The sequence below is a fragment of the Asterias amurensis genome, chromosome 9 (assembly GCF_032118995.1).
Source record: "Asterias amurensis chromosome 9, ASM3211899v1".
NCBI lineage: Eukaryota > Metazoa > Echinodermata > Asteroidea > Forcipulatida > Asteriidae > Asterias > Asterias amurensis.
In genome coordinates, this window is record NC_092656.1 from 7,512,807 (window position 1) to 7,526,631 (window position 13,825).

The following is a 13,825-nucleotide window of genomic DNA, read 5'->3' on the forward strand; positions in this document are numbered from 1 at the left end:
TTCATTTGGGTAGAGCTAGGGCATAAATTGATGTGTGCCACACCTTTAAGAAAATAAAAATACTCGGATGATTGAAAGAGAAAACCGACGGAAATTGCTTGTAAAGTTGTGCAAAAACACTGGCGAGACTTCTTAAAAAAAAAAAAAAAAAAAAAAAAAAGTAAAAAAAGGTTTACAGTTTCCACAAGTTTGTTTTGCCCCTTATAAAGTTATATTTATTTCTTGATTGACTGTACCGTTGGCGGTTCGGGAGGGGGGGGGGGGTGATTTCCCTCTCTGGGGGTTTGCCCTGTGGAACAGCATCAGGTTTTGGTGCACGAGGTGTACCCTTAACTTGATTGATTGTGCCGACGAATTCGAATTGAAATATAGGGGAGTGAATAACATGTAGTGGTATGTTGATGTGCACCATTTCGTAAGGTGTTACAGACATTTTTGTTGGGTACTGTTAGAGATCTTGGATTAGGCTTGCTCGCTGGTACTTGGGTTAGCTCGTAGCCCCCTCGTGGTTATGCGGAGGGTTTTGAAGGATCGAAGTGTGTGCAGTACTGTGTGGAGATCTCTGATGAGGCTTGTTCGTTTCTACTTGGGGTGGCTTGTAGCTCTAGAGGGGGGGGGGGGGGGGTAAGGTGTCACGCACGGGGGTTCTGAAGGATTGAACTTTCTGCACTTCACGTTTACATGGAGCTACAGTTCTCTTTTGGAATAAGATCTATTATAAACAAATAGATAAAAAGGACTCCTAAACCCACAAGAAGTAATGGTGTGAAAACAACAGATTTTCGTTCTAGCGTTTGGTTCCGTAGGGCCATAAACAAGTGTTGATTAAATATTATATAATTTATTCACGAGGCAAGTGGCCGAAGACCCCCCCCCCCCCCCCAACACACACACACACACACGCACGTACGTGAGCTATTGTAACTATTATTTACCAAAGCTGACTACAAACCGTTTTTCATAATTGATCATACAGCAATGCCCACGGTGTGAATAGCGTCACACTTACAGGTGCACCGATTAAAAATTGATTGGAGGCTTGGAATAATTGAAAAATTGATAAAAAAATAGCATAATATTATACATCAGAAGGAATACAAAACGGAAACCACAACTGGGATTTAAAGGTAACACATGAAATGTTTTGACTGGAATATTTTGACAGTGGTGGCAAAATTTGCTCTAGTATCAAACACGATGGGTCCACTGTCAAAATGTGCACAAATCAAAAAAAGGTTTCCAAAAGAGGCACAGAAAACCCTAAGGCCTTAATGCTGTATGAAATTGGACACAGATATTTAGATGAGTGATGCGGTGGTCTAGATGGGCGGGGATTGTTGATGGGGGGGGGTGGTCGTGAGATATATTTATATTTGGTATAGTCGTAGAGAAAAAACGTTCTCTATTATAAAATAATCTATCCACCCCTCCCCAATCAAGCCAGCATATTTCTATCTCCGCCCCCTCCAAAGAATTTGTATGGGTTCACATCTGGAACACGAAGGTCAGACCATGTCAGACTTGCTGATTATTCCAAGGCCAGCTTTGAATGCTGTAACATTTTGTGAGCGCTTTAACGACAATAATGTGACAAGCTGACAAGATGGCAACAACATGACAAGTTTCATACCACAGACTGTTTATGCCACCATTTTGAGCGTTGCTATGGGAACGTCACAGAGAAACATGATTTGATACCGACTTCCCGGGAATCTGAAGTAAAAACAGTCTGTGTATAAAATACAGAGTGAAGCTAGACACTTCAGCTGCATGCTAATATTCCTTTGGGTGTATTTTATGTGACCAAAACATTTTTTTAATCAACAGAGAAATACTGAGTAAGTCTTCACTGATCTTGTTCTCATCCATGCTTGATAAATATAGTGTCCATGTTTGCTAAATAAATGTAGAATTATGTTTTGAATCATTGGTTTTGAATTTATTGTTCAAAACGGGACACAAAAAGGTGGAGGGTGTGTTTTTTATGATCGAAGTTTAAGCCACTGACATATAACATAAACTTGTCATAAGGGCACCGGATACCTTGGTAATACTGTCAAAGGCCAGGCCTCTCACTTGGTGTATCCCAACATATGCATACAAAAACAAGTCTGTGAAAATGTTGACTCAATTTTGTCATCGAAGTTGGTAGAGAATAATGGAAAGAAAAAACACACTTGTTGCAATGTGTGCTTTAACTTAGATGTCTAACAATAATAATGCCTGAAATTTATACCTCTTTCTAAAACACATACATTGTTTTATGCTATCAAAAGCTTTCCATTGCTCGTTCAAGTAATTATGCTAACTATTACTCTGAGTAATTACCAAATAGGTGCCGTGTGCCTTTTAAGAATGACCATTGCAGTGTTGTACACATGGCTTCGCGGCTTATAAACGAAATCTCAATACTCAACAAAAAACCTGATTCTGAGGTGAATGCCCTGGCGCTATTAATTGTCCCTGACTCGCTATTAATTAACACGATCACAACTCTCAAATGGAGCTAATTAGCTCTGCCTGTTTGTGACAAATTAAATTTTGATCAAATGTAATAATATCACCACATTGGACGGCATCACTCGAGTTGAATGGACGCACAGCCACTGCTCTCATTAACAATTACAAGACGGACGTTGTGCTTGTGACACTTCGCGATTCCTAGTAATGCGTGGTGATAATGAGATATTGCAATGTTCATTGTTTATTAACGGTAACCAGGAATTCGTTGAACGATTTCAGCTAGCAATTTATTCCATAGCAAAATACTCGACTGAACTTGTTTTGTGAAAACTGGATTCTAATTATTGAGCAAATTATGATTTTTGAGTTACTAGCAACTGATACACTCACGTTATGCAGTGTCAATGAACTTTCCATGTCTGATGCTTTATAAACAAATTTGCATACATAACCCTCTCAAATATTACCTTAGAGGATATATAGGCAGTTTTTATCTTGTAAATGGCACTTTAATTGGACAATCTAAAAGGCAGTGGACACTATTGGTAATTGTCAAAGACTAGCCTTCACAGTTGGTGTATCTCAACATACACATAAAATAACAAACCTGTGAAGATTTGAGCTCAATCGGTCATCGAACTTGCGAGATAATAATGGAAGAAAAAACACCCTTGTCTCACAAAGTTGTGTGCGTTTAGATGGTTGATTTCGAGACCTCAAGTTCTAAATTTGAGGTCTCGAAATCAAATTAGTTGAAAATTACTTCTTTCTCGAAAACTATGTCACTTCAGAGGGAGCCATTTCTAACAATGTTTTATACCATCAACCTCTCCCCATTAATCGTAATCAAGAAAGGTTTTATGATAATAATTATTTTGAGTGTTTACCAATAGTGTCCACTGCCTTTAAATTCTTTGTGAAACTTTTGAAGGGGCACCAAGGCCAAGAAGAAGGGCATGTCATCCGTGGCATCCGTGTAATTCCAGTTCTGACATTGATACATTAGTTAACATTAACGTGTGGTATTTTTGTTTCTTCCAGTTGTACGAGCTATCCGAAGATCCCAAGAGGAAAGACTTTCTGGATGAGCTGTTTTCTTTTATGCAGAAACGTGGTAAGTTTTTTTTTTTTTTTTCTCCCTTGTTTCGAAAGGCAAAAATGACATTGAGACGATTTCAAAAAAGAGTTAGGACTAGTCCTAATTTAAGACTATAGTCATAAGAGATATACAAATCGTATGGCTACTCTTTTAGTCAGGACGAGTATTCACAAAGAGTTAAGACTAGTCTTATATAACTCAATATAAGATAACTCAATATAAGACTAGTCTTAACTCTTTGTGAAATCCACCCACCCCTGACCAGACTGCTGTTATTTCATATAATGTTTCTGAATTGTTTTTTACAAAAAAAGTAACAAAACACAGCCCCACGAGGCAACCCTTACAGGCTACTGTGAGGCAACACCAACTGCAGTGCATGCTACACACACAGGAACACTTTGATAGCACATAAAATAGTTTTTCAAACGATGTCTGAAAAACCTGAAGAAAAATACAGGGTATCGTGAAATGCTATCTCGCAGGAATACGAATTGCTGATTAATGACAATTTAGCATTTCAGTTTTTTTTAAGGGAACTTAAGAATACATAAGGACAAAATTAGATTTTACACGAATGAGTTGTTATTTTTTTATTACACCTCACAATCAAGATAAACCTATGTCGCGATCGTAATTTTTTGTTTTCAAGATTGAGTCCCAAACCATCCAACAATGGAAATTGTTTTATTTTGTATTATTTTCCCAACAAACCATTATAAATATTTAATGGGACCGTATTTATTTATGAGTGAAAGGATAAAAGTAAAACAAGAAAACAATAATACAAAATTAATAATTATTTATGACACCATAATTAGGAGCAGAACTGGTGGCAGGCAGAAAATGGAGTAGTTAATTGATGTTTACCCCTTTGAATATTTTAATTCGTAATTATCATTTAACAAAAGAAAGTGCCCGGTAACGCAAAAAAAAGTCTTCGTGGATTAAAGTGCAGCAAATCTTTGTCATTCGTTAATAAAGTTTTCTGAATAATTTTTTTGAGCAGTAATATCCATGCCCTCCAGTCACTGCTTTTGTGCCCTGGAAACATATATTTACAATTTCCTCCTAGGGTGTGGATCCAATGAGCACATGCCTTGGTGCCCTTGTCCTTTTCAAATCGAAGCATATACAGACCTGTGTGATTGTGCTTTTGATGATACTAAAGCGAAATTTGACACGTGCACAACAGTCAGACAGATTCAATGATAACGAGATTGGGCTATAAATAGGATTTGCCCTTTGATCAAAATATGGGTCAGAATAACAAGAAATGGCAGCCATTATGACAAGTTTTGAAACTTGCTTGTCATTCTTCTAATGAGTTTTTTTGTATAAAGGACAAAACCTGTAGCCAGATATAGTCTCATAACATACTCTGGCTGTGTGCCAAATTGTATTCAAATGTTTCCCCTGATTTGCCTTGCTATACAAAAAGCTATATGTCAATAACAATAATGCATATACAGTAACAACACTTCTTATGAGCTTTATTTTTGAGGCTTTTAAAAATTGTGTCAAAGTGTCTCACACCTTTTGTTTATTGAGCCTCAAACATTCCTGAAACCCTCTCTCTCAACTCAACTCTTTTTTTTTGAGTTTGCAGCATAGGGTCGTACCTGAAATCGACTCAACTCATTTGGAGTATGCAGCTCCATCGCCCAAAATAGGTACCTGATGAATATCTGGATGGGCCCAATTTGATAGAGCTGCTAATTCTACCTCCATGCTAAGAGTGACCATTTTTTTTTCCATTTGTTGCATATTACTTGTTACTGGTGATTAGCTGATGTTTGCTCATCATGAAAATCATGTGGAAATTTGGTTGGTTATCCTGTTTTTATCAAGGAAGAAATGTTATGCTTAGCAAATTGTTGTGCTTGGCAGCTTTATGAAATTGGGCCCTGGATATACATTGAAGCCACAAGGCCATGTTCTCCGTTGCACTGTTCTTGATACTGGTGACCGATCAAAATGTATCCCATACACTTCTCGTAAGAATTTCCAATGGAAGTGCCTTTTGCAAATTAAAAACGGCCTTGCCGACTCAAGAGTGAAATTACAACCCTGTATATAAACACTCAACCTGCAAATTATTGATGCCGACGATAAACAACGAATGTTAAATAAAATATGGTCCTACTCCAATATATTACAAGTCATTATTATCAAGAGTTGTGTAAGCTTCATTTAACTCTCACCTAGGTTAAAGAGTGCGCTTTCGCCAATGTCAAGATGCACACCAAATGTTTTTTCTTTTTGAAGAATAGAAAATGCTTTTATTTAACAAACAACTTTGAAAATGCTGACATTGTTACCATGAGTGGATTGTCATATCATTGGTGCCCTAAATAATGTGTTCCCGTGGACCATGTGAATGTAGGCCGACCCCTAATGGCTGGGAAAAAAGTACACTCCAAATGGTTTGTCTGACCAATGTATGACAGTAAAGTCAATAGTTTGATATTGACATGGCACATTAACATGGTTTGTACAGTGAATGACTACTTTGGTTTTTTGATATTCGACATTGGACATTCACTAAGGTTTGTACTTAAGTACAAATCTATAGTACGTGAATTTCCAATGTCCGTTATTGATGTCGAAGTTAGTTTGATATTGGACATTGGACATTCACATGGGTTTGTACAGTGAATGTCTACTTCAGTGTTTCGATATTAATTTTTTGACATTGGACATTCACGTATAGGTGACGGTTCGTATAAAATTACAAAACTACGTGAATGTTCAATGTCCAATATCAATGTACAAGATTTAGACATTTACTGTACAAACCATGGGAATGTCCAATGTCCAATATCGATGTACACGGTAGACATTCACTGTGCAAACCTAAGGGAATGTCCAATGTCCAATATCGATGTACTAGGTAGACATTCACTGTACAAACCTACGTAAATGTCCAATATCCAATATCGATGTCGGCCTATACAGGGTTTACATTCACTGTACACATCTATAAGTGAATGTCTTATGTCCAATATTAAATTTACTTAGCTGTCATGATGCAATCTCTGGGATTAATAATATTATCTTGGATAAGTATTCTCTTACGTTCTACTTCAACACATTACCTTTTTTTAATTTACCGTAAAAAAATTCACGAAGAAAAAAGATGAAACAGTGCCGCCAAGGTCAAATTCAGGTTTTATTTATGCACTCATCTTTCTATAAAAAATTACAGTGTTATTTTCTAATCCCACATTAAAGGGACTGGAGACCTGTGGTAATAATTGTCAAAGACTCACTTTTTGTATCCCAACATATGCATCAAGTAACAAATCTGTGAATATGTTGACGAAATTGGTCATCAAAGTTGCAAGATAAAAATTAAAAGAAAAAAAAACTTGTTTCACAAGTTGGTGTGCTTGCAGATGCCTAGTAATGAAAGGCTTTCGGCCTGAAGATCTTAAAATTATTGTTGAGTGAGGCATTATCTCTTTTACTAAAACTACTCTACTTAGGAGGAGCGGTTTCTCATACATTATTACATACTTTTAAAAGCACCCCATTGCTCGAACCAAGTAGGTTTTTATGCTAACAATTATTCTGAGTAATAACCAATCCTTCAGAAAAGTGACTGGATATAATTGATTTAAACTTTTGGGTGAGCAAAAAAAAAAAAAAATGACTAGGACGGGGTTAATCGAAAAACCGACGACTGGCCCCGAACAACTCTACTGACAATTAGGAAGACCGCCAACAATAGGGCTAGGCAGCTCAGTTGGTAGAGTACCGGCACGTTTATTCAGAGGTCAAGGGTTCAAAACTCCTTCTAGTCCTTCAAATTTTCCCCGCTCACCCCGCTAAAATTTACCAAAGCATAATAAAACCAATAACGCCAAAAATAATGGATGGGCTTTTCAACTCAAACAATAAATTAAGTTCTAATTCTAAAACCGTGCTTGTCCGACTCTCAATAAAACAGAGGTAAACTTAATCATCGGTCCATTAATATGTCCAGGGCAAACATTAATAAAAAACAAAACAAAATAAAAACCCGTCGCTGACGATAATTACAGGGAATTAAAATGACGTAAATAAAGTAGAAAAAAAAAACGAGAAAAAAAAAAAAAACGAGCATCAAAGAAAAACCGAGCATCATAAAAACAAGATGATAATTATTTGTTGAAATAATCATGTTATTTGTTTAATACCGGTCTTTGAAGTACATCAAAAGGTAATTTATTCCCTGGTCATTGTTGCAAACTACAATGGTTGAGCAGATGTGGACCTATAGAGGCAAGCCATTAAAAATTCATTCCCCACTCAACAATAAAATAACATAATGGAGACCCAAGCCCATAAAACACAACAATAATTACCGCTTTGCAGAATGATTGATTTTTATGAATTAATCCTCGCTGACATGTGTGTCTCTTTTGCTAGCAATGGAAAGTCTTTTTTTTTTTCGCTTGAGGCCACCGTCTTCTGTTTTGATTTGTGTCTGGCCTGGGCAGGCATGACTATCCACCCAACTGCCCCACTGAGACGGTATGAATGGATTATGGTGTTCAAGGCTCGGTGTTGGGATTGTGCAGGTCTTAATTAGTGTTAATTAGATTAACAACACTACCCAGACACTACACACGCATTGTTATTTTTTGTTTATTCAAAGTGATGTTTATCTGTAGTTTTTTTCTTCTTCTATAATTCAAGTGATAGATGTTTTGTTGCTGCAATGGGAAATGATTTGTGATTATAGTTGACTAATATTCAATTGATGTGGCACACACCTGCTAAAAACGAATGTACACAAAGTATACACCTGAGGATAGAAAAGAGCAACTTGAGGTCTTGCACGGAAATCGTGTAAATAATGTATGTCTTCTGTATGATGTCGTCTTATAAAATAAAAGTTGTTGTAAAATCATTGAACTAACAATTTATAGACGCCCCCCCCCCCCCGAAAAAATAAATGAAAAAATACAGGAGCAAAATTGATGTCAAAACTGGCACGATGCCAAAACATAGTAATCCTTAATGACTAGAACATCATTTCAATTGTTTCGATAGAATGTGGTGTTATCCAATTAGCTTTGTATTGATCCGCATGCCATGTCGTGCCCTTAATTAACGTGCGGTCTCGTGATGAAAGGGGAAAATATAATGTGACCGAAAAGAAAGGACAGATGAAGAAGAAGAAGAAGAAGAAGAAAACAAAAACACAGACGGATGCTCTTCGTGTAATAAAAATGTGTAATGACAACACATGAAAGAGTTATAACGCCATCAATAATAAGAGAAGCAAGACTCATTAACGGTGATCTATAATTGAAAAGTGAACGATAGATTCATACCTTCGAGCTGTTGTTTATCATACCATATACTATCAAGAGTACAATTTACACATTTTAGTCCACACGGTGCAGTGACTTGGAAACGAAGACATTTCGAAGGTCAGTTCAAGGGAGTGGAAGTAAATTGCTTGATGTGCTTATTAAGAGAGATGCACACTTTAAAAGTACTTACCTGACCTGTATATTGTAGATCAAATGAAAAATTAATAGAGATGAGTTAGGGCTTTCAAATGTGACTTTGAGGCGCACAGAAAATATTTACTAGAAATTAGAGAATTGTGTTGCTTAAAGACACTGGACACTATTGGTAATTGTCAAAGACTAGTCTTCACAGTTGGTGTATCTCAACATATGCATAAAATAACACACCTGTGAACAATTTTGCCCATATAATATTAAAGAAAAAACACCCTTGTCGCACCATGGTCACACATAGTTGTGCGCTTTCAGATGTTTGAAAAATAATTCAGAGGGAGCCGTTTCTCACTTTTTTGTTTGTTTACCATCAACCTCTCCCCATTACGCGTAATCAATATATATGATAATATTTTGAGTAATTACCATTAGTGTCCACTGCCTTTAAAGGCATTTACCTGACCTGTATATTATAGATCAAATTATTATAGAACAATTTTGTGCTTCAATGCACTGGACACTAATGGTAGTAGTTACTCAAAATAATTGCTAGCACACAAAATTACTTTGGAAACGAGCAGTTGAGAGCTGTTGAAAACTTTGTGAGAACCCCCCCCCCCTCTGAAGCAACATAGTTTTTGAGAAAGGGGTGATTTCTTACTCAAGTATTTGAGTCTGATAATAGACTTCATGCCTAAAGCTGGATGGAGTGTATTTCTTTGTGATCTGCAATATTTTTAACATTTTTGGAATTTTAAAATGATTATTTATTTGTAAGTGTATAGAGTTCTGAAACAAAGAGACAAACTGAGTCACAGGAAAACAACAATTAGGCCCTAAACAAAAACAATATTCTTCGCAAACTACATTTTTCCCCCGTAACTCTAGGGCCTACCAAGTGCACACAACTGTGATAAAATTGCGCATGTAATAACTATTGTATCAACGGAACTAGAAAAAGCTGTTGCAAACTGCTTACTTATAACCAAAAAGACCTTTGGTATAAATGCAAAAAAAAAAAAAGTTAATGCCCTGACGCGTCATGACGTTTATACCCTAGCAGAGTCTTTCTCGAGAGGTAAAAACGTTATTGTATCCAAAAGGTTGCTTAATCTGTATGAAGGAAATTCAGTATTAATTTTTTTGTTGGAAGCCGGGAGTATGGGGCTAATCCGTTTCCTCCGGGTGGGGTTAACAATGAAATTAGTACGTGAATATTCTGCTCATATAAAAAAATCATTATTGGCTGGCAGTTTTGGTGTTGGGTGTCTTGACACAGTTTAGTCTAAATATGTTTTAGACAAAATAATCGTAGATTTAACAATAAAATAAGTCCATGAAATAATGCTTGTAGTTTTTTTTTTTCCCACGGATGGAAATATTTTACAAACATGCCTCACAGAATTTTTGTAAACTGAAAGTTCATTGTTGACTACCAGTTTTGTTTTCAAGTAGGCCCTCCATTCTTCTTGATACAGAAATTTGTAATACTTTATTATTGTCAACCTAAACATTCATTGATTGAACTTTTTTTTTTATTTTATTTTTTTAAAGATTCCTTTCCACTGTTGTAATTGTGTCCACGTGTCCACAACTCACACCTGTATCCACCCATGCAACAGCATACCGTCCCCGTTTAATTTGCATCACACCTCCATCCTTTCAGGGCAGCACGGGACAAAGTTTACGTCTTCCACTAGCTCGTTAATCCCACCTCGAACTCGCAAGTGTGTCGGCCTTTTTTATTCCGTAAAAAAAGGGGAAAGAACCCTCTTGAATGGGGGAGGATGTTATCACAGTTGATGAGAACAGAATCTGACAACCACCTGCTTATTCATCTAAAATCCCCGTCAAAAAGAAAGAAAGAAAGAAAGAAAAAAAAATTCCGGGTGGGCTTGCCGATCGCATATATAGCCACTGGATAAAATTTGTGTTTGTCAGTTGTTGCAAGAGTTACCACTTCAGATTTTGGTGTATAAGTAGGAGGTGGTAACATGTTGCAAATAAAAAGTACCCTTTTATATCTTGGAGTGCTGGCCAGTGCCGATGTTTAATCTGAAAACCAATAAGGAGAAAGGGGGGGGGGGATAAAGTGGTATAAAGAGTGTTGTTTAGCTAATAGTTTCCGTGCTTCGAGAATGGTTCACTCGTGTGGCCTTTTGTCCCCCGAGCGGGTAGCACGATAGACCGTATAAGCACAGACAAACAACCCATTTTGTAGAATTAAATGCATTGGCCCTACCCACCGCATGTTCTTAATTTCAACATGATAGCTTCCTTTGATGATGCTCAGCCCACTTTCTGATGGGTTTCTTTTGATATCATCAGGTGAGAAGTGGAAGAGAGAGTGTCTTTTTAAGCCTTCCAGGCACATCCCCAAGAAAGAGTGTTTACCTGTTTTTGTAAATGGCCACCTCATTATTATTCAAGTTAGTGGAGAAGGGGAAGGATGGATTTGTTTCTTTTTAGGCATGAGGAGAACAAGTTACATTGAATAAATGTCGCCCTCAGGGCATGAGTGCATATTAATAAGATTGCGCAGCGGCTCAAGCCTGATAACACGGCGGGGAAACAACAAAGTACCAAGCAAGGAGGGGTTTACAAAAAAACAAAATAGCTGATTAATAACAGAAGAGGGAGGAAAAAAAAGGTCAACAAGTATTGCAGGCCACTATAATAAAAGAGAATCTTGCCTCTGGATTGCAACATTCCTTAGAGAGAACCATCAAAGATTAAAGGAAAAAAACTTGTATAGAGGTTTATGTACTGAGGGTTTGGTGTGGTCATCTCGATTAATCACCCTCCATTCTTATACATCCACTGCACTCCGTTAATACTTGTTTGTTTGTAGACGGACACAAATTATCAATACCTAACCTGATGCATTGTGCGGGTTGCATAAAAGGAGGATGGCAGGTTTTGCGGCTTGATCCAATCGTATTTGTCAAGATGTGACATGCCAATGCTTTTATTCACTTGCAACCACAGCCTGGGGCTTTTACAACTCCTTTACACGAGATGAAGACAAAACTCCGGGAAAACATCTACGATTATTATTTCTTTTTTTAAGGGGGACCAAGGCTTACCTTGAGGATTTTTTTTTTTTGATAATTAAGAAACACGACGTCTATTTTCATAGTGCCCACAACAAGGGCAATATGGATGAGTACTGTACACGTATAATTGTTGCACTTAGTTTTACCTTTAGTCGAAAACGGAACCGAAGAAGTTTCAAACTTATTGACTCGAGGGGGATCTTGGGAAGGAGAAATCACTCGAGTCTTTAATATATATATATTTTTTTAGGGATCCGTAAAACGCACTAATTTGTGCAACAAGGGTTGAATTTCCTTTCAATTTTCTTGCAACTTCGACGACCAATTTAGCCCGAATGTTCACAGATTTGATATTTTATGCCTTTGTTGGGATACAGTGAGAATAAAGTGGGCCTTATACCATCGATAATTAATGGTATCACAACCGATTACACCAAACTCTTCCTAACTTAGGATTAAACTTATTATTCAGGAGGAGTTAAGTTCCGTATCCATGGACGTTTAAGACGCACTGAACCCATGAGTTACTCGTCCTAACTCGAGATAGGATGAATCTTAGCGTTTCGTGAAATCGGCTGCCAGACCTATACGGAACACGTGTGTATATAATGGCCTACAGTACACTGATGTCTGCAGGACCCATGGAACACTCCGGTGTTCATGCAAGGTGCGTTCCCTGGGTCGACCCCGGTGTGTGACGGTTTTTTTCCTAGGACCAACGTGTGCAGATAATTACCCACGTTCGTCCTGGAAGAAAAAAACCGCCACACACCAGGGTCGATCCAGGGAAGCTAAACGAACGCACCCGCATTTATATAAGGGCTACGGGATTCAACTGCCTGTATAAGGACCAACGGAACAGTGGTGTGAAACCTTTTAATTAATCCGACCTGTTCATGTTTAATCACATCATTATACAAAGAATAAGATCTACACACATCTCTTGTTGGATACCCTTTTATAAATTGCAGGATCACAAAGAGAGAGAGAGAGACAGTTCCTTCATGATGTACACTAATAACCTCATCAAGTTTTAGAGACATGATAAACCACTTATTAGGGCCACTAGTATACATGTTCCGTCATCTATAATCCCAGGATGATCCTTGAGCACCTGTTGCTTAATCCGCATGTTATTGTGTGGGGGCCCCCCACCCCTAGTGTTGCAAAACCTGCTTGCAATTAAAGCGATTAGTCCTTAATGGTTCCATCCCCGATCTTGTAATCTGATTGGATCCACGGTGGAAAGAGAATGACAGGTTTAAGGGTTATACAAAAAAAAAGTACATCATTTATTGTATATTACTCTATTCGGGTGTAATAAGCACTGCAGTGCTCCGGGCTCTGATGTGGCTCTTTTGTAGAGTGACGTCATATGTCACATGGTCTCCACAGACCTAACGTCCAAGAACGATTAGGGTCGTGGGAAATGTCATGGATGGATAGGGGACAGGGGGTAGGGAGATTATTTTGGAAATGTATTTTCCTGTGTCACAGCATGGAAATATTTCTACCTCAATGATCACAGTTGTATCAGGAAAATTGTATCTGTTGGGCACTAGCAAGTCTGGCACGCTCAACTCAATTTTGGTGAACATTCTGAACATTATTGACTACGATATTGGTTTAAGTGTGTGACTAGGCCCGCTATGCATGGAAAGCATACCATTCGTTCTTTTCTCTTTCTGGTGAGTCAATGAGATTTGGTTCAATGTAAAAAAAAAAAATAAATAAATATGCCGTTTGCA

The 13,825-nt window shown here is 37.6% G+C and overlaps 1 protein-coding gene across 1 annotated transcript in view; it reads left to right on the forward strand.

Annotated features, from left to right (window-relative positions):
* LOC139942250 (protein dead ringer homolog) overlaps window positions 1–13,825 on the forward strand; it is a 44,162-nt gene that overhangs the window by 12,504 nt on the left and 17,833 nt on the right. The window contains exon 3 of the mRNA XM_071939041.1: window positions 3,505–3,577. Coding sequence (XP_071795142.1) covers window positions 3,505–3,577 — 73 coding nt within the window. The remainder of the gene's footprint in view (window positions 1–3,504; window positions 3,578–13,825) is intronic.